The sequence below is a fragment of the Syngnathus scovelli genome, chromosome 1, assembly GCF_024217435.2.
Source record: "Syngnathus scovelli strain Florida chromosome 1, RoL_Ssco_1.2, whole genome shotgun sequence".
NCBI classification, from domain to species: domain Eukaryota; kingdom Metazoa; phylum Chordata; class Actinopteri; order Syngnathiformes; family Syngnathidae; genus Syngnathus; species Syngnathus scovelli.
The window spans coordinates 27,193,697-27,215,767 of record NC_090847.1 but is presented as its reverse complement, the minus strand read 5'-3'; the positions used below and the strand labels follow the sequence as shown (position 1 = coordinate 27,215,767).

The window sequence follows — 22,071 nt, the reverse complement described above, 5'->3', positions numbered from 1 at the left end:
CACATTTTTCCTCCTTTCAGGATCACACTGGCACACACAATTACTCTCACACACACCTATTCGATTGCTCTCTCACTAACATTCTCTGGCACACACACGCACACTCTCACACACTCTCAAACTCATTCCCTCACATACTCACACATGCATTTTTTTTTAATAGGATTTATTACATAATAGACCATCACACACACACTCTCTCTCCCCCCCACACACACAATCACAATCGCTCAGTCACGCGCATGCACGCGTACACTCTGTCTCTCCTATGCGGAAGTGTGTATGTGTGTCTGTCATCATTTTCCGCCATTTCTACACACACGAGTGTGTTTATAAGGGACATGAAGAAAAAAAAAAAAAAAAGGCCCATAGCCTCAAAAGGCTGATAACATGCCATGGAGGGGCCCCAACTGCATGCGTCTGAGCCGGGAAAAAATGTTTGGATGAAAGGCTGCGGCTGATAAGACTCCCCTGTACATTAGTGTGTACATCACGACACAAACGACACACAAACACACAGAAGAGTAGCCATGCATATAGCTCACACACACAGAATGAGCGATGGGGCGGTCATATTGAAAGTAGATCAAAGTCATCATTCATGCTTGCCTGGTGCTGCTGCCAACTTTCATTATCTGGATGCAATCGGAGCCATTGTGTGCATGCGGTTAATACGGCAAGCCTCACTCTTGCTCTTTTTTTTTTTTTGCTGCCTTTTGCACCCAAAAACTTAGACAGCTTACAGAACTCTAAAGAGATGCTGATTTATATCGAGGGAGCCTATAGAGAGGTTTTATGGCTCTTACGCCCTTATTGTGAAGTTCCCCCCCCCCCTTCCCTCATCCATGACGGTCTGTTTAGTCTTCTTTAACTCTCCATCCTTGTGTCAATAAATGCAAAGGCTTAGTTGTTTTAACTTGGCGCAAGTTATTTTGCTGGGGCGCTTTGGTTGACTTCAAGAATGATCTCTTAGGCCTTTGCTGTTCACCCAGCGGGAGAGGATGTTTTCAGATCAAATGAATCCAACATGGCACCCATAGTATAAATAAAGATCTAAAGACCCTCTTCGGAAGGCAAAGCCCCTTCGGCTGTTCATAATGAGAAGTCAACAGCACATCTGGATTGCGTCTCTTTGGCGTGTTTGGACATCACCTGGGGGAACGGACCCTCCCTCTCCCAGGCATCAGCAATGGATTCACAGCTAATGTCACCACGTTAGCCCCCCCCGTTTACTGCCTAACAAAAACTTTTCAAACTAGCTAGCTGCTTTCGAGTATAGCTGAGTGAAATGACCTTAAAATAAAAATGTCAGCTGTTATATATATATTTATATATAAAAAAAAAAAAAAGATTTTCCAATTCCCGTTCTGGGATTTGATTGATTTTTCCTGATACTAAAGAAGCTTTTAAAAAACTAAATAAAGTAAAAAAAAAAAAAATAAATAAATAAAAATAAAGAGAATATGTTTCCACTTTTTAAATTCAAGTTTTTCCAGCATGGCTTGAGTGTTAGCGCTGTCCCGCCAAGTGCAAATTAAGCCGCTTGTATAATTAATATATATTGATATAGGAATATAAATATAAATAAATAAAAGAATAAAATAAAAACATGTAAAAATAATATAAATACATAAATATCTAACAATAATGTAATCATTTCTGACAATGACGGTTAAAGGTAAGCTAGCAACAGGAGTCATATCATTTCGCCTCAAGTGGTTGGGCGTCGCTGATATTTAACAAAAGTGGTGTATAGTGGCGAGCGGGTACAGTAAGTGTAGCCTTTCGCTGTCACACGGTAATTGTTGTTGCTGGATGTGAACAGCAAAAAAAAAAAAAGACTCACCCTCGCTCCCTTTTCTGGGTTGCACTTGCATCCTCGGCTGCAGTCCAAACCAAAACACGGCTCGTTGGAATTGTCCCCCTGCGCACACAAACAAGTGGACAGCTCATTTTCAAGATTTGATCGCCGTCGTATCGTTTTTTTTCCCTCTGCTTCACACAGCATCTTATGAAGCTTTTGCATCTTCTAAACTCGCAGTGAACTGCAGATTAACCTCAGGGTGGCATTCCTGAGAAGGCTCGCAAACATCACACAGCGCTTTCAGACTTGATCGGAGGCATAAAGAAGGCTTTGATAAGCTGACATGTGAGTGACAAAAGATCATGTGAAGTATACATTAGGCCTCTGGTTCACGTTAGGCCTCACAGTGAGCGGCTGATGGCTGAAAATGTCAATTTAAACTCCCCGCCGAGAATTTGAACAACACCTCTGTATGAACGTATGACCCGATGTTGTTTCTGAGTCCATTTAGGGTCAAAGGTGGCCCTCCAGCATGATCTGGGGATGAAAGGAGAGGTGGAGGGCACTGGTGGGACATGCTGGTGGGATGAAGGTTATGAGAAAATAAGGTGGCGATGTGTTTTTGGTCTTTATAACAAGCTGGGTCAAGACCTTTCTGGACCCCCATAAGTCAATGTAAGCTGGTCTAGAACGCACCTAAAAAGGCCTGGGAAAAGAAATGGAAGCTATCAGTTCAGGACATACGAGTTTTTAACCGCTGGAGCGAATTGACTTGAGATACAAGCTGGTAATTGTGAGCAATTTTTCCAAATTTACTGACGATATATTCTTTATCCTCTGAGAAGAATGACTGATATTAGTGGCGTACTGACGAACTGAGTGTTGTTGATTAAAAAAAAAGTTCACCCTTTCAAGGATATCATCGATAACAAAAGATTGAAAAATAAAATATAAACAAAATTACGAACTGAAAGTACATTCTGCATTTCTGAAAAACAAAATTATAACACAATATTATGGAGTCATCAAAATACACAATGCAACCATTTTTTTGCTGTTTTGGGAAGGAAGTTGTAACAGATTAATGACAAGTCAATGTTTTGGGCAAGTTAAAGTGCATTTTAATGAGTTTAAAAGGATTTGTCTTTCTATATTGAAGGGGGGGGGGTCATTTCACATTTGAGAGCAACGAGCAACAAGGTGTGTGTTTGTCCCTATTAACAATTACCTTAAGATTACTGGCATGTGACGATGGAAGGGGAGCGGATAATATGCAACGAGGAAAAGTTTGGCACAATGCCTGGGTGGTGGTGGGGGTGGGGAGGGGGCGGGATCAGCGGTGCAGGTCCGAGCCTCGCTCCCTCTGATCTCCTCAACTCTTCTAATCACGATGACAGAAGGAGGCCAAGAAAATGAGCCTGGGAACGGAGACTTTTTGGGCTCACAGTCAGAGAAAACCGGACGCAGGAATGTTGATTTCACGTCCTTCCTTTTTTAAAAAACAATATTACTTATTTTCTAAGTGGCACCATTTGATCCCCATACGTGCAAACAATTCCTGACGTAGGACGGCTGGGCTTATGTCACATTGTCCTCGGAGTGATTAGCGAGGCCTGAGGTGGGGGTTAGGGACGTGCAAAAGACACTGATCCTCATCCAGGCGCTGCTGTCCACACCCGGACTTGAAAGTGAAGGATCAGACGAGCAAATGGACGCTAAGCCCCGCAGAACCTGAGGCAGAACACACTAAACGTATAAATCCGGATGTATTATTTATCCTTAAAGTTACATAAAATTTACAGCACGTTTTTTTTTTTTTCCTTTTCTTATATAATACTTATAAGATTAACTCATTCAGTGCCATTGATGGTTATAGACGTCCAAGGTTGGCAGTGAATGAGTTAATAAATATAAAATAAATAGCATTCCAAATTCTTGGAATGCAGTGAAATGCAAATTATTGATGTTGCCATGATTTTTTTTTACCATTGTACACCTTTCATTCAACGATTGAAACAAATCTGTCTGCTTGAGAGGCAACTCGGGCGTCAACAAAGAACAAAATTAAGCCAATATTTTTCCCGCTGATAAATTTCCTGATAAAACACTGACACGACTGAGCAGGCCTCCCCTACGTTTGTCATCTTTATGCTCTGCATCATTCAGCAGGTGATGAAGCCATCCCATCTATCTGCTGTGCTTGCTCGCGCTCTACTGTCCAAACAGTCGTGCGTGCAGGACGCTGAGCATGTCTTCTGCCGCTTCTTCTGAGCGGGAGCTTGAGGATGACAGCCAATGCCTCAACTTGCCCGCTTGCTGCTATAGGCTCTGCAGATGTTATCATGATGTCTCAGGTTACCCCACCCACAAAAAAAAAAAAAAAAAGTCGCCGAGCCATATAGCGAGTATGTAGCATGATGAGACATGAGTGTTTATTGTGGAAGGGAGGGGGGGGGGAATAAAGATGATGGAATTCCTTATTGGGAAGTGAGGTTAGAAGGTGAAGGCTGTGATTGGGAGGGAAGTGTTTCTTTCAATTTCTCTGCAAATTTGTCAGTAATTTGCAGTGTAGGTCTGCTTAAAGCCAGATTGTTACGACATCATAGAATTGATGCCCTAGTTTTCTTAAGATTGGATTTTTGACAATTTTCGTACTCTAAATTTTGTCACCGGGACTTTGTGTTTGTTTTTCTAAAAATTTGTGATTTGGCCGTTTATTTTCTGGAAGGGATGAGCGTGCATCCAAAAAAATACCGTTAAAGTTGTGTATCATGAAAGAAGGATCAAATTTTGACGAACTCAAAACTAGCTTGAGGCTAGTTAATAGAGTTGTTAAGAAAATCAATTTTAAAATATGAAACAGATATTTGAAAGATTAGAGAAAATCCAATTAGAATTACCTGTAAAAAAAAAATGTTTTCATTTCAGGTTCATGTGGAAATTTCACCCAAATGATTTTGCGACTATGCAATAAAGACAAGAAATGTGCAAAAAAGGGAAAACATCAGCTTTGATCGTCCTTTCCTCCCTTTTCTCAAATCTCCCTTATCACATCCCTTCCTCTTCCTCCTCTCAAACCTCATCCTCCTCTTCTTCCCCGCTCCGTGTGTGACCCTGACATCCGCAGCGGGAGATTAACCAGCTGTGTTTGGCCGTGCGGCGGCGTTCCCGCTTTACTGTTTATTCCATACGCAGACTCGCGTGCGTCCCAGTTCCCGGAAGCGGGGCCACCCAGCACGAGTCGCGTTTAACAACAAATGTTTGACGCTGACCTGCTGTTGCACGGAAAATTATAGCTACATTACTCGCACCACCAAACGCCTTCTATCCAAATTTCAACTTTGACCCAAATATTGTGTTTAAAAAACAAAAAAAAACAAAAGGACATAATTCCATTGCCAGGAGGATCAAACATTGCTATTAGACAGGATTAGCAACCTGCCCGGCCTTGCTCACACTCTCGCCGCTCCATGTGGATGCGCCTCTGTAGTATTTCAACTATTTCAACGTGATTTTTGGAGGCCAAAATGAAGCAATGCGAGAACGGGCATGCCGGATAAATGCTTGTGTATTTTATGTTTCCACTAAAAGTGCTCGAGTAAGTTCAAGCAGTGCGTTCGCCGCCCAAGGCAATTCAATCTTGTTTGAAGTACAAGAGGATAATAGATTTTTGTTTCTATCCAATCATATTTCAGCCTCTGTGTGTTGCCATGTCAATCAAATCTGCCCTGAGCATCACTCATGTAACTTTATTAGCGAATAGTTTCATTAGCTAATCCTGACAATAAATCCCGCATTTTAGCACACCTGCTTGGCGGAATTACAGTCTCAGGACCATTTGGAAGTAATAAAAATTGTGTTCATCTAAATGAATCATGTAAATGTTGCTACTATCTGTGGATTTATGGCCCCGCAAGTAAACATGCCTGGTCTGTTTGAGCATCGGTCGCTAACGTTTAGCTAACGGTGGATTATTAGGCCGATGAATCAAACTCCTCTTAACACTGTTAATAAAACAAACTTTAATTCCAAGCATAAATGTTAAGACAGGGCCTGACTAAACAGCAAGTGCGAACATTTCCCCGAGTCTACTTCTGTGAAAGAATATAAATCTACAGAGGAGTAGATTTTATTTCCTATTTGTGGTCAAGACAACAAGATGTAAGATGCGCTATATTAGCCCATTAGCGTAGCACGTTGACGTCAACGGGATACAAAATAATAGATGGCAAACTTCTTCCTTGCATCCTTTCCTTACATTTCCCCGATTTTATTTTGTAGGGCAACGTTAAATCCGACACAGCCGCGGTTTCTTTGCATTTTTTTTTTTTTTTTTTGGACACAGTTCCGTGAAGCGATGTGTTGTGATAACTACCCCCGCTTTCTCCCGCATCTCTGAAGGGGGATGGGGGGGGGGGGGGGGGGGTCAAGGGGGGGTGCGTCTGAACTGAGGAGGCGGACAATAGAGACGAAATGCACCAGAGGCGTCAGACGCGGGATGAAAAGAAAGTGTAATGGCAGACAGATGGGACTGAAAGGAGAAGAAAAGCGGAGGAATTGGTGACACTGCCACCTCCAACGGGAGGTACGGTTTCACTTGCGTCTCCGATTTACTCCCCCCCGGGAGTTGGGAGTGTTTACAATGATGAGGGAAGCCGTACAAGTATTCGGGCACTAAAGAAGAACAACAAAGGGATGGAAGCAAAGTCGTCCCAAAACATTTGTCCCAAAACAAGACTTTGCTTACTCGGACCGTGCCTGACCCGCTGACCTCGCCAGAGCCTATTTTTAGCAACGAACCCGCCACCCCTTTCTTCAAAAAGTGTCATTTAAAAAAAAACAAAACACAAAAGCAAGGACGGACACCAGCCGACACATTTTCCGTGTATTTCCGACTGATCTGTGTGTGCGATGCCGCCCCGCACGCACACACTGACGAATTCCACACCCGCCGGTGGAAAGTAAACACACATTTCTGGCACTGCCGCCACACACCGTACAGATGTTCAGTGGGCTTGTTATCGGGAGAGCCCACCGCCGCGGAAACGCCCACTTTGGCCACAGGGGGCGACAAAGAGGAAATTCGAGCCACCATGGCTCATTTGATGTCTCTCCATGACTTAATATAGGCAAGTTTGCGTAGAAGCAAACGTTTTAAATGCAAAAGTACTGTATACATACATTACTTACAAAAACTCTTGACCCCTCTCCAGCATGTGCACTTCAAGGCTATGCTGCTCACAGGCAAATAACCATATATGGTCAACCCCCCCCCCCCCATAAAAACAACTCAGCACCTCGAGAGAAACCTTGAAGAGCACTCCGAAGGTTGTTTGCGGGATTTTGCATTAAATGTGTTCTAATGATTACAAGTGTTTAGCCATCTACAGAGCTGCTTGCACAAAAGGCAAGCGAAAGCATTCGGAAGGTGTTTAATCATTATTTAAGGTCATACATTGTGGATTGTGTGGTGGCGAGCAAGCCCTCATCCACTGGAACAGATTCAGGAAGACAAGTTAAACAAAAACCAGTGTGGCTGAGGTGACGGACCTTGGTGTTTTTTTTCCCCTAAATTCCTTTAAAATGAATTAATTGAGAATTGTGAGTGTTACAAATGTTACCTTCGAGATGTCGCTTGAGACTAACTTTTGTTGTATATAATGTGTCGAAGGAAGAAAAGAATACAATTGCTATAAATGACATAGTAAAATGCTGTAATATTGGACCTTCTTTGCAGAGGATAAAGAATATATGCCTGTGAGTATTGCGATATGATCTGTCTGCTACTAGCCATGCTAACTATTAGCGTGGCATTTTGCATTAGTCACTTGCATTAATCTAAGCAGATGTTTTTTTTAACGACAATCGTGCCTATAACGACAAATTGCCCATTAAACTGAGTGATGCAGAGGTATGAAAAGAGAATATTTCAGCGTGCTACAACAAAACATGAAGCACCCCAGCAGTCCAATAGCATGGGGAAACATCTTTGCTACCTGGAGGCAAGACTCACTTGGTATTTTGGGTGATTAAAGAAAAAAAAACCTTGAATCTAGATGGAGTAGACGTTGGCGCCACATGTTCAGAAATGTTTGTTGGGATAGGGAAGGGGGGGGGGGGGGGGGGTCGAGGTGGAAGAAGCGCAGGTGGGGTTGGGGAATCTGCCTTGTCTTTTATCCTGGAAAGCGTGTTGCAGCAAGATTGGACAATAGCGTCTCATATAGGTGGATCAAAAAAGCTTGCACGCAACGCCAGCGAAAAAGAAATAGCATGTAAGTTGGAATGTGGGGGTTAGCGAGGTTATTGAGGAATCCGCGCACAAAGCAACGTGCGGATTCTTCTCGCCATCTCCTTTGCTTGACTAATCTTGATGAAAGGGTTCATTTAAGAGCGCCAGACTGAACGTGAAGTTATCGTAAAAGCGAGAGTTCCCAGAGTATTATTTGTCCGCATCCTGTCACCCCGTTTATTATGAGCACGGGATTTAGCGGCGTGGCCTCTTGGTATTTCGCTGGTATCTAGGTGCACCGCAATGCAAACAGCATGCGAGCGCGGTACCTCCTACACCCCCGCCGTTTAATTGCGCGGCCTCCGTAACGAGCGCATGGAGCCAGAAGAGGCCGTAGATCGCGCTGAACATGCCAAGGCGTCGCGCCTCTCTCGGGGGAAGGGGGTGTCGTTTCCATGTGAGAGACACAGGCATGTGATGAGGGAAATTTAGGGTACCCCCCCTAGATGTGGGAGACGTGTACTGTATACACACACACATATAAATATATATATATATATATTTATATATATATATATAAAATACACATTGTAGTTTAAGAACGTTCCATTCATCCATGTGTCACCTTTAGAAAGCATCTGATGAGCTACCATTAAAACATGAGTTTCCAGCATTTTCCAGCATCTTCTGACTTGTGTGAGCGTTCAACAAGTTGAAGTTCCTGCGGGCTAAACGGAGGCAATAAGAGAGCAGGTCATATCCTGTCTCCATGTTCTCATTTCTCGGCACAGGTGCGCTTGTTTTTTAACCCAACAAAATATTCCCATGCAACAGATTTATTAAAGCAGGAATTTTATATATTATTTCCTCGTGCCTTTTATGTTCTTTTCTCGGTTTACCCGTCGCATAGTATCGGAGCATCAGCAAATACCTCGAATACTCGGTTTGATTTGACCTTGGAGTGGCTTTTGCATGACTGACATTTAACCGTCTCAGACTTGTCTTGCTGAAGTTCAAATTGAAAACTTGCCAGTGTTGCCCCCACAAGACTGTTACAGTTCTGCGCTGGTGCTGTTCAATACCTGCAAGAATGCGTCGCAGTGAGCTTGAGTCCGTGTTTGCGCGCGTTGGGCAACCTGAGTGAACTTTTAACCGCGAGCGTATTTTTATTAGCTCCATTAAGTCAGAATGCTCCATGCCAAAGCAGAAGCGGAATCAGAACGCTCCGACACGCACATAACGACATCCTTAATGACTTGTGTTTGGAAATAACATGAACCGAAACATTTCGTCTCACGAGATCTGCTAGCTTAATGCTACATGCTAGCTTAATCCATATAATATGAAATGGCGGGTTTATGGAAATGAGTGATGATGTTATTTCAGCCACCTGCTGATTTAATATATCTTCACTCAATTAAAAATTTGGACTTGACTGCATACTTTAAAACACAATCGCTTGAAATTATAGCGAGGGCACAAATGATGAACTGCGACATAACGGGGAGTTCACTGAGCACTATATTTATTCAACATTCCTTAACGCAACCTGACTTGTGGTCATCGCATCGCTTCCACAGTGCTGTCCCCCCCCACCCCGGCGCGGGACACAAATAAAAGATGAGCTGCTAGCGGGGGTGCAGAGGAACAAAGGAAAAGGGGCGCAGCGGGCGGCGAGGAGGGGCGCCGCTCGTTGATCAGGATTGCCTTGGTAATTTACGGCTTTTCATAGTGATGCAAAAAGGTCAATAAATTGAGTTGATGTGAGGCCTTGTGACTCGCTCCCACGTGAACGCACACGTAGGAAAGTTCCATATGGCCCACGGTCGAGGGGCAGCCATATTGTATGTGTGGGGGTTGGACCCCCCCACCTTTGCAGAGAAAGACTCTTGACTCACTGTTGAAAGATATACAAGTGATATTTAAGATTTATTTAAGATTTATTTAAGAATGTGACACCTGCTGTGTTTTCAGTCTGCTTCTGTCTCTTTTTTGGCGCTCGGTTGAAAACAAGGCCGACTGGAGTTCTGACGTAAAAACGCACGAGGTGCGAAAGACGCGCCTTGGCAGACTGTTTCGACTACTCTGCTAATTTTACCCTTTATTTGCGCTTTTCCACCATCCTTTTTGCCATTTTGTTCATCGCGCATCACACCGAATTGATTATTAATTGACTGCAGTGTCACCATTTTACCAATAGAGGGTGCTAATAAACTGTGAGGCTGTCATGACTAGAAGACTACGCCTGCGTTAACATGCAGTCAGTAACCTTTTTAAAACCCGAATATTGTCTTTTTAAACTCAAACATTCCCTTAATCGTGTTTTTAAAATTCCGAACAAGATGATCTAATTTGATATCTCCATGGCGTTTTCACATTATTTAAATAGGTTATTCCGATTGTTTCAGTAACACAAATTCTGACCCTAACCCAAATATTGACTGAACGTAAACATACTTGGAGATGCCGTAACACAGTGCCTCAAAGCTTTTTTTGTCGACATTTTTTTTTTTGAGATTGTAACCTTAACCGTATATCACCATAAAATGATGCTTTTTGACCTGTTGCAAAATTTTAGTGGGGCACTGCCCCCCACCCTCACCCCAAACACACAGACCCTTTGAGGTTTTAAACAGAGCAGTCCCCAGACACCACTTTGCTCCATGTTGAGGAGCTTAAGAGGCCCCGGGAGAGCTGTTTAAACCTGGTGACTTTGTAGGTCACAGGCCTGCTGGTGGCTACACTGACCACATTGCCTCGTGCTCATTGGAGCGTTATAAAAAGGCCAAATGCTGAATAAAGAATGTAATATAAACGACAAGGAGAAAGCAGCCATCTCCATTGTGTACATCTCCTCATCTGCAGCCACTGTTTGGAGATAAGCAAGTGATGAAAAGATCATGGAATGAATCCAAGAGGATCTCACTTTTTTTTATGCTCCGAGTTTGCATTCGGTTTGGAAGACCGAGATCGGGTTGCACGACAATATAGGCAGAACCTCTGAAAGCTTCACCGTTAGTTTTGGGGCGGTGGGGTTGTATAGGATGCCTTTAGCATTAGCCGCTGGGGTAGAGTTACAACTATGAATTAGCTTAACATCAAGTCGGACGGGAAGTTTGAATGGCCGCATTGTGAACGCCAAGGCGGCTCAGGTATTGTGACGGCTGAGGTCCCCTCGTAACAAAGGACGATACCGATGACTTAGTTGGTGTTGAGTTGCTTTTTTTTTTTTTTTTTTAAATTCTAGACAAGCCATGAGAAAACTCAAGCATTACACTGTGGGGCTCAAAATGCAAAATACATCACCGTTGTATTTGCCTGCAAAAATATCCAAGTGTGTTTTATGAGAGGATTTTTTTTTACTGTGCAGGTGAAAAGCATCATGGGAGCAAAGGTGTGCAGCGTGGGGGCGGATACGTCGAGACCACCCTGGAAGAAAGGAGATTGCTGCCAGATTCCGTTCGTGTCGTTTATCATTTCGATTTCGGAAGATTTCGTTTGTGCAAGCTCAGCACTTTTGTCTTGTCAAAGCATGTTCACCTTCTCAAGGTGGAACTGCAAACGGAAACATTGCAATCTTTCCTAACTACTCTTTTTTAAACTTTAAAAAGATAAAGACGTATAGGCACGATATATGCAAAAGTATTGGGACACGTGCTCGCAGGATGTCGAAAGGGGGCCATACTAACGCGAAACTGTTTTGTCAGACCCAAAAAAAAAAAAAAATGGAAAATGAATTTCGGAATAAATTTATTACCAGCGTCTCTAGGCATGTTTTGATGAATTTAAAAGTGATTAAAGCACGTGGGAAGGATAAAACTCACCTATTACAGGTGGATCTGTCAAAGACTCAGCGTAAGTAGCCCAAAAACAAAACAATAAGATAAATGGATATGAAGGTGACAAAAGAGAAATGATGGGGGGAAAAAAGTCATCAGTATATATCTTGAGCTGTCTTTGCAGGGCTTGTGTAAACCTGTGGGGCTGCTGAACGAGGAGCAGGGACAGCTAAAGCCTCACTTTGACGCGAGAGCATGTCAACGCAGGGTTGGCAGTTTGGGAATGTATGGAAATTCCTGTCAGGGCTAGCTATTATGTATCTAGGGGGCTTAAAAGAACTTGTCGGCCTTATCGTCACAAAATCGGGAGTTTCTAGGAATGAGGTGGGGGAGAAAGACTGGAGAAGATGGAATGTTGCAATTGCACAGTAAGTCTAAGTGACAGACTGTATTTGCACAAATCCACTTGTATGTTTCTAAGCACATTGAAATATCTCCACTACAGGCTGAGAAACTTACAAACTCGCCACAGATGCAATCTTTTTGGCCCTCCCAGAGAAGATGCTGCTATCAGTGTCCAAGCGATTGCTTCCATTAAGTTTTCTCCGTAAAGAAAAGTGTGTTGTCGAGTGATTCACGAGCGCAAACGTTCATTAAAATGGCGCCTTGGTGTCAGAGTGAAAGCCAATTTCAACTCAATCAAACATTTTTAAGAAAAGGAGTTGTCGCTTTTCTACTCAGGAAAAAAAAGCAGAAATTGTTTGTGTGTGCGTTGGGAAGGGAGGCGCTATTTGCCTCATTGCCGTTCATAGTTTTAAAATAGCCGACAGAGAGTGACAGTGGCCTCTTCGGGGAGGAGTGTCGAGTTCTGTGTGACTCATCCTCACTGAGGGGAAGGTAAATCCCCACGCAAATATTAATTACAAGTCTAAAAGTGCCACATGAAGGCGTCGGAGTAAACATCCCCCGTCGGAATAAACCGACCCCCCCCTTCTCATCTAAATTGGTTTCACCTCCACCGGTAGAGTGCAGAAATGTTTTTAGGACTCATCTGACATGTCTGCCGGTGTCCAAGACCCCCAAAAAATAAAATAATAATAAATAATAATATATATAATAATGATAATATATATAATAATAATATATGTATACAATACTATATATAATAATAATAAAATAAATAAAATTACGGTTAAAAGTCACAGGCCGCTGCAGTTTCCTTGGAGGAAGAACAAAATGTACCAGAAGGAAACCGCTGCAAAGAATTCGACATATCGTATCCTGAACAAATATAATCGAGTCCACTGATGAATTAAAAGCCAACCATCTTAAAATTCATCAATTCAACGGCCAATCAGCAGCTGAGGCCAAGAAGCCGACATGTTTATAGGTTGGGGAATGTATAGGACATGTCAAGCCACAAAACCCAGTGAGAAGTGTTGACATCCCCTCCCCTACCTGAACCAAGCCTGCACACCAAGCCCCCCCAAATGTCCCCCTTGTGCTCTCCATCCTCTCTTTTGTCCTCACATTCCGCCCATCGTCCAGCTCCGGGCGGCCTAGCTTGAAAAGCTACGAGCCCTCTCAAGTATTGCAAATTTTTACCAAATGATAGTGGGCCCGGTACATATCCCCCCCAGTTGTCTCTCTCAAGGAATTTGTTTATGCGATGGCACTCGAGGAAGCCGTGAGAACGCCGCGCAATCTCAAGCACTCGACGTCCTCCACCTCGGGTTGGAAGCGACTTTATTTGTCCGCGAGTGTTTACAAAGCCATCCGTCACTGTGGTGCGCGCAGGTAAACTTACAGTACGTACTCTCCAACGACCTTCGAACTCGCCGTCTTCTTAGAAAGTCTGACTGGACCACCAAGCAGCCAATTAGGAGGGACAAGCGGTGCGTGTCTGTTTACACTCTAAACACGTGAGAGATCGTAGAGATGGATAAAACTCATTTGTCTAGACGGACAGTCAACTCTGTGGCGCGGGGGGGGGGGGATTTCGGACCACTTCTGAATTGTGCAAAGACAGTATTTTGTCAAAAAAGAAAAGCAGGGACTTAAGCGAGCTTTACACAGCTGGCAAGCGCTGCGGCTTCTCACACACGCACGGCGGGAATCGTGCCCAAACAGGCCACCTGGTGTCAGCGCCTCCACTCGACACAGGAAAGCAGCAAGCTGAAGAAGGGGGCAGCAGGTAGGGGGGGTGACAACTTCTCATTGGGGATCAAGCTGCCTTGAGACAACAAGAAGTCCGGAGAGAGCCGAAAGGCAGTGATAATATTTTCGAAGGGCGAAGACGGCAAGACAGGAACCACTTAAGTGGATGATCAGAGAGGGAGCAAGAAGGGGAGGGGGGGGGGGTTGCGTGTCATGGGTGGATGAACAAAGAATGGTTATGACAGAGGAACTGGGATGTTCTGTAGGCAATAAAAAAAAAAAGTTGGCGCAATACTTTTGGAATGGCTTTAAGAATCGTAAACGTATATGCAAGAGCGGATCCGCCCGCTTGGGTGGATTCGCCACGGATCTCCTCGGGGCACTGATCAGAATCGGGATTCGGATCCGTACCTGCCTTCACTCAACTGGGCCTCCTCCTTTGTTGCCTCTGTAAAGAGAAACCACTTGTGTGTGTTTCAAAGCTACAACTAACACTCCCGACCCCACTCCCTCCTCTCGGCCGCTTGACCTTTCACCTTTACCGAGGAGAGCTCGGGATGAGCGGAAAGGAATGGAATGCTCGCTGATGGGCGCCGGGAGACGAGCAGAGCCGGCCAGTAAATGTGCAACCACGCTCGGGTTTAAAACTTGCTACCCGAGGCACGTAAGGAGGTGAACATTAACTCTCAGAGTTTGGCGTCAGACGGAGAAGGCGGCACTGAAAGTGAGCGATGAGGCCAGACAGTGACCTTGTGGTGCCACGCGGAATCACGGGAAAAGCCTCGGAAGGACACGGCGGCGCTGTCCTTTCATTTGCCTGTAAAAATTATTTATGGTGGCAAAGAGGCGACGTCTATATTTTCTGCTCGGTGTTGCTTGTTTTGTTCTCTCCGGCAATCATTCTCCAACGTCCCTCAGGGTAATTGAAGATTAAATCCACATTTCACACACACAAACCCTCAGGCGAGCATGAAAAGGTCAGTCCGTGACCCTTTGTGGAGGTCAGAAGACCGCTTTGGACTTCTTCAGGTGCTCGACTTGAGCTGACCATCCGTGCACGGACATGTCTTTATGTCACTTTCACTTCATGCTCGGAACATCTTCACTGCCCGGAAGTGTGTCTTTAAAAGACGGCTAAAAATGTGCACGTTCTTCACTAAATTATTATCGCTTGTGTTAGCGAAATAATAATAGCGATCTCACTTTCTGGAATCGTCCAGGGACAAAAAAAAAACAACAACATAATGGCGAGAGCTCCGTTCACCTTTGACCGGTTCAACTTTCCCCACTGACCCCCAGCGCTCTTTTCCCACACGGAAAGAATTTATGAGATTTCTGCTATTTTAGATATACGAGACGCTGTCAAGCCAGTGACATCTGCCGAGTGATGAAAGTGTTAAAAATTGGATTGTTTGGGTTCGAGTGGGGGGGGCAAGACAGGTGTGTGACCCCTCAAAGGAGCGGGAAGGAGGGAGGGAGGACTGGCGGAAGAGCAAAGGGGAGCGGGTGGGGCGGTTGCTATAGCGATGAGATGGAATGTTCTTGTCGCCCCTGGCAATGGTTCATTAGCTATTAGCCTTTACATGCTGACGGGTTCTAAGCCTGGACCTGCCTCCCATTCTGTCTGTCACAGATTCCAAGATCCTATGTCATCTGGAATGCCAGGGGGATCGGGAATGCCGGAAAATTCCAGAAGGAGACGCGCGTTTTCTGAAATAATTCCAAAAGCGGGTGATATTACTTCAGTAGACTTCAGCGTCACATAAGTTGCAGCACGCCTGGAAAGTCACCTTGACTTTTTTTTTTTTTTTTCCCCCCCAGAGGGAATGTGAACATTGTCATGACATGTGCACTTAATACGCTTAAAATGTGTACTAAACAGTCCAAACAGATGGTCGCTGATGTCTGTCGGCATTGTTTACATCTCCATAAAACCAGGAAACAGCTGATATGTGTTTGGTCTCGTTTTGGGGAAAGCAATATAAGCAAGGCGGTTTGTTATCATAAGGAGACGCTCGGGCATTTTTTTTTTTTTTACATACGTACATCTTCATTCAATCTCCAACAGATGGTGGAATCACAAGAACTGTACTTGCACAAACAAGGTCAAGGACAATATTGGAATGTTGCAAAATCTGCAATTTTCAAATGTCCGTCTGCTCGTCATTTCTCACTTGAGCCCACTTTGAAACTGAGTCTAAAATCGTAATGAATACAGAATTTACAAAAGCTGAATGTGGGTGACTTTACTGAGCTGAACACACTCCGTATCAAAGCTTGTGAATGAGCAAGTGGGCTATTTTTGGAACAAGAGGAGCCAACTGACCAACAACAACAAGTGGGGCAACAAAATCACACAACGACTCAACAGGCAACGACTACATCTTCCCCATATAATTCATCCCAGAAATCTGAATAAATGTAGCAAGGGCAGTTAGTGTCCGTGATTTTAGAGTGTTTTACGCCCCCCGCCACCATGTCTCCCTCATTAATGGGCATTTGGGGGCCGCGGTGGGCAAGCCAGAAAAATAGCAAAGAGGCCCACGGTCCTGTAATGAATGGCGGCACAAGGGAACCATGCCAGGTAGTGGCCACAACACCTTTTAGACATACAATAACACTCAAAATGGCAATAAAAGGCAAAATAACTTTTCTCATGTCAACTAAATTACAAGGGGTACAGACATATACTGTAAAGACCTGTCTTACGTCATTTCGCGGGCAATTACGCGGAAGCTAATTAGCGAGCAAAACAGTTACAATTCTTGACAAAGCTCTTTGAATATGTTTAGTGCTTTAAGAAGATTGGAGGTAAAATGAAGGCTTTGTTTGTTATAACATGGGCGCCTCCAGTTGTCGCAGAAAATTTTTGTTTGGATCGCGTCCAAAGACAGGTTAAGGCGGCAGCTGTGTGACCCAGTCCCTTCCTGGTACAGTCCAGCTCTTGCTAAAGTATTCATATTCTATGAAACAGGTTGGAAACTTGAGGAGGACTAAATGGAGCAGCCCTAGATCCTACTTGGAGGAAACAAGTTACTTTGTGACCATTGCAAGTTTTGAATGTGATCAAATGGACATGACATGTGGGGTGCCTCAAGGGTCAATTCTAGAACCCCTTTTTTGTTGAGCCTGTATTAGCTTTTTCAGAACGTAAAAAAAATTATCATGCCTATGCAGATGATAGTCAAGCTATACAAATAAACTTGACTTGATTCACTGGCTCACAGTCAGCTGTAGAATAGATTTGAAAATTCCTTTAAAATGATCGAATTATTTTTTTAAAATTGCTTTTAGATGTTGACCTTTAGATTTTTGCGCTGGTTCATGAAGCTGCCTCACCTTGCCCTTGCCTGCCAAACAACATTTTCATCAGAGTTGCTTGGAATCGCGAGCTTAATCGATCAATCAAAGCCTCAATTACAGTACAAGGATGCTTGGATGAAAAAGCAAAGCCAGACAATTAAAGCATTCTTGTCCTGGATGAAGTCTGGGTTCAACTCCAGGGCGTGGGTGATGGCGTCACCTGGCACCTGACTGAAGGTTTTGGTATTTCGCCCTGTGGAAAGGTCTCCGAGACAAACTGGGAAGTCTTTCTAATTTAAAGAGGAGACGCCAGAGACAACCAGGATACCCCGTCGACGCGGCAATAAATATCGTGCGATTGGCAACGAATGATTTTTTTTTCATATCTCACAAGTCATATCTCATAAGAAGCCAAAGATTAAAATCCACAGTTTATTTCCGCTCACTCGGCAATATGTCCTGGCACTCGTGTGTAGCCCGAGGCTGCGTTTTGTTCACAACATTGACTTTGGCTGCCGCCACCGAAAGTTATTACAAAATAAGGTACAGAAAAACAAATAGAAGTAAGCCGGAAAAGAATTCAATAAAGGTATAAAATGCACCCAAATTCCATCGCTCACGCAAAGCTTTGACCCGGAGGCTAAGGTGGGGGAGCCACGGACGAAATCATCGAGATGACCTGAGGAGGTGGAAAGATGGCACGCCAGAGATCCAAATTACACGGATTTGATAATCAGACGCAAAATATTTTGTACTTTTGGCGCCGTTTGTTACGAATGTCGAAATAAATGTTTGGCTTTCATGCTGGCGCTAATCAAACTTCAGCCATGCGTTTTGTTTGTTTTGTCTGAATTTACACTGGCTGTCAAGCAAATATGTCTCTTCAAACATCTTGACCCCGGAGCATTAATGCTTCTCGAAAATCAACGCAACCGCGGACAAACGTTCGCATGCACCCACAAGTTAGAAGTGGGTGGGGCAGGCAGACAAAAGAAGATGTGTTCCGTCTGTACAGGCATGCAAATGATAATTGGAAAGGGGAGGGGGAGTCAAAGTAATGATGAAAATATAATGGAGTGAGAGAGCAAAGAGCAGTGCTAACATCGTTTCTACCTTCAGAACATTTTTCATGGTTGCAAAAGACAGGTGACGCTACGCCTTGAAGCGAAATGAGCAATCGAGAGCGGCGAGGTCACGTCAATCATGCACAAAAAAAAAAAAAAAAGTTGCTAGAATATTAGTAGCAATATGATGAGACAATCCATCAAAATGACAAGACTGGTTAGAACAGCCACGTCAATATTCAATCAATAATATTTCTAAAGGGATAAACAATGATTATATAATCTGACTACCAAGGTTGCAAAAAGTCAAATTGAAAAACATTTTTATGAACAAAACAAAATACTGAAATTATATCTTGCATTATTAAAACTTTTACTACAGTGAAAATGGTGTTTGTTTTCATTTTTGTCAATTAATATTTTACATGAGTGTATTTAATTCTGTATTGCTGTGCAGTACACAACAATTTGTGACTTTATTTTACACTCGACAAATATTCCATATATAAAAAAAAACACAAAAACTTGTAAAATCTAAACAAAGGCAAAGAATTTCAGAAAACAAATCAAATAAAAAATAAGAAGCGTTCTTTTAGAACTAATCAAAACTGAATTAAAACAAAAGTACAAAACAAAACAGAAACAAATGAATGAAAAATCTAAAACTACTTTAATCCTGCTAGCGATGCTAACCGGTAGCATGTCAATGGCATTTTCCATTTTATGCTAGCATGGGGCTAGGGGGCCATTTTTAAAGCATACTAGTTTGATTGTTTTAAATATACAATCTGCATCTTTGGGGATAAAATAGCAAAGCGATGAGGAAAATGAGATGTATGCCGAGGGAACATGCATCTTGAAACGGGAGGACCGGCCACTTCCAACAATCTACGACAGCACCTTCAGCTAGCATCCAAGCGCTGCCTCACCTCAGCTCCTCTCTTACAAGTTCACAAGTGGCCACAGATAGCGTTGCCGCATTTAGGCCTTCAATGGCTCGCTCGCTCCTCCTCCGTATCATCTCCCAAGACGAAAAAAAATGTGCGATAAACAAATCTGGAGAACACTGAACGGAATGTTAAGCGGTCGCCACGGCTACAAGACAACCAATTGTGGGACAGGTTGTGCTTGGTTTAAAAAAAATAAAAAAAACATCATGAGAAAGCGGTCACGCCAGCTTTTACTGAAAGGATATCGAATGATGTTTTCTTTGGCGTTTAACGGCAGGATGAATTTGATTCTTTCGATAAAACGTCACACCAAAGCAACATCATCGAGACGGATTGCTTACATGACAAATCATCCTTATCAAAAAGCAAAAACAACTCTCGCTTGACAAGGTACGCCGGGCAAATCTGAAAGGAGCTTTGTTCGGTGATCCACCATGACTAGTCTCTTAGCATCTTACAAAACTCCAAAATTACGACGCTAGTTAGACGATACGTCATAATGAATTTCCTACAAGTTATTGAAATTGCAACCATTCAGTAAATCAGGCCAACTGCCGGAGGGAACGTGTCAAGACAAAGACTGATGCATAACGCTTGAATTTTCCAGGGCGTCCCACCACAAATCAGCTCATGTTGGAAAAGAGGGAAACGGGCGAGTCAAAACAGAATGCGAGTTCATTTAAAGCGTTTTTTTTTTTTTTAAAGGGGGATTTCCCATCTTTCATGTCACAAACACGTATATGATTTTATGTGCCTACCACACAGGTCGTTTATAGCTCGCCAAGCAATCAACCGCATGCAAAGAGGACCTTTAAAAAATCTTATTCAAATCCGAATTCCAACATTTGGTTCAGCCTGACAAAGAAGCTTTCAAGACAGCAAAGGCATGAGAAACCGTGGAATGAGGGATGGTGATTTTGAGCGAAAGGAAGGAAGATAAGTCTCAGAGGAAGAATAAAAAATCTTTTCGTAATGAGTCGCTTGTTCTGTGGAAAAGCACTCGAGGATCGAAAAGAAGAAACAAAATAGGTGTTAGGAACATTTCAAGTGAGCCGCATCATCACTTGCCGGAATGTTCCGGTCTGCAGCACTTGCAGGGACAGCCAGACAAGTCTTGCCAAGCTCTGAAAGGGGAGGAACACCTGGAGGCAGGGGGGGTTGCGGGGGGGGGGGGGGCAATTTCAATCGCTAATACTAATTCCATTCATGTTTAATTTTGAATCCATCCATCCTGGAGCCACACGGCACGGGGAGAACATGCAAACTCCACACAGGGTGGGCCAGAGATGGAATCAAACCCACACGCTCCTAACTGTGAGGTGGACGTGCTAACCAGTGCATCCACCGTGCCACCGTTTAATTTTAATGCTATATTTATTTAAGGTTAAATATTTTTTGCGATGCATATATTTTGGAGTTGCTGGACTTAATTCTCTTTTTTTAACGCTATGTTTAATTCATTAAATTTTGTTGAAATGACTGGATTGATTATTTGCCGTATTTTTCGTTTTATAAAGAGCACTTAAAATCTTCTCATATATATAAATAAATATTACTTCCTCCCTAAATTTCATGTCCGAGACATTTTGGACACTGGTGTTCTTACAGATTTGTGCCAAGTGTTTGAGAAAGGTCCTCTCCTGTTCTAATGCAGGAACATCTTTTTGAAAACTTTTTGTACACATGGGCAACCTGAAGAACGCTCCAAAGTGTTTGGAAGCATCGTTTGGCTTGGCACCTCCTCGGCGTTCCTGTCGTATGCCTCCTCCCCACGCCATTCCTCCTCACCTGTGTGTGATGTCTCCCTTGTGCCAACAGTTGCGGCAGCCGCATCGCTGGAGACTACAGCGGAGTTCCGATCGTGTAGCGAGAGGTGCCTCGGCTTACACGTGCGTCAATTTACGAGTTGGTTTCTGTGATTTTGTGTTGCGAGCCCAAATTTGACTTACAGGCAAGCGTACATAAATCATTTTGGGGGAGAAGTAATACTTACTGGTTTTAATGAAACATACATGTTTGGATTTATCAGAAAAACTTCAGATCGGGGTCACATGACTCAATTCCATCAATCAAACGGAACTACCAAATGACCGCAGATGTCTTTCGACCAATCAAACACAGCCAGGTAGTCACATGACACCTCCGCCCCCCACAACGTGCAATGACAGGCATTTCAATGGTCTCTCTGCAAGGAACATTTCTGATCATTCCAAAACAGGTCGCCGTGGATACGAGGCCACCCAATGGACTCAGCTGTCACACGTCCACTCATCCACCCACACAACAGAGCGCTGGCACGTGGGAGGAGTCAATTCAAAGTCAATACGGCACACTTGGCTGATCTTCATTGATTTGGGGAAGGATTATGGTTGCCACGAGTTAATTGTTGGCTGTTGTATTGTGTGGGGGCACCCAAATAGACAATACAGAATTGACATCTATAAGCGCTTTCACATCACACTTAACGAGTATTTTGCGACACGATCAAACGCATTGAAAGGCAAAATTGCATATCGGCGTTTATATGGGACAGCTGTCAAATGTTATAGAAATATATCTATATATATCTATATATATCTATATATAGATATATAGGTATATATGTATGTATGTACGTACGTATATAACATGCAATGTGAGGACTGAGCAGCGGATGAGAAGCAGCATTCGAGTAACTCAGTGGGCGTGGCTTAAGGAAAAAAGCCAATCGGCCAGCTTCTAAATATTAATGAGGGGGCGGAGTTTGATTTGTAAATGAGCCCGAGCGACATGCTAAAAAAAATGG

The 22,071-nt window shown here is 43.4% G+C and overlaps 1 protein-coding gene across 3 annotated transcripts in view; it reads right to left on the bottom strand.

The window, feature by feature from the left end:
- The window catches only part of col4a6 (collagen, type IV, alpha 6), a 40,170-nt gene that overhangs the window by 17,156 nt on the left and 943 nt on the right, over nucleotides 1–22,071 (bottom strand). For all 3 annotated transcript variants that reach the window (XM_049745804.1, XM_049745822.1, XM_049745828.1), the window contains exon 4: nucleotides 1,847–1,924. In XM_049745804.1, coding sequence (XP_049601761.1) covers nucleotides 1,847–1,924 — 78 coding nt within the window. The remainder of the gene's footprint in view (nucleotides 1–1,846; nucleotides 1,925–22,071) is intronic.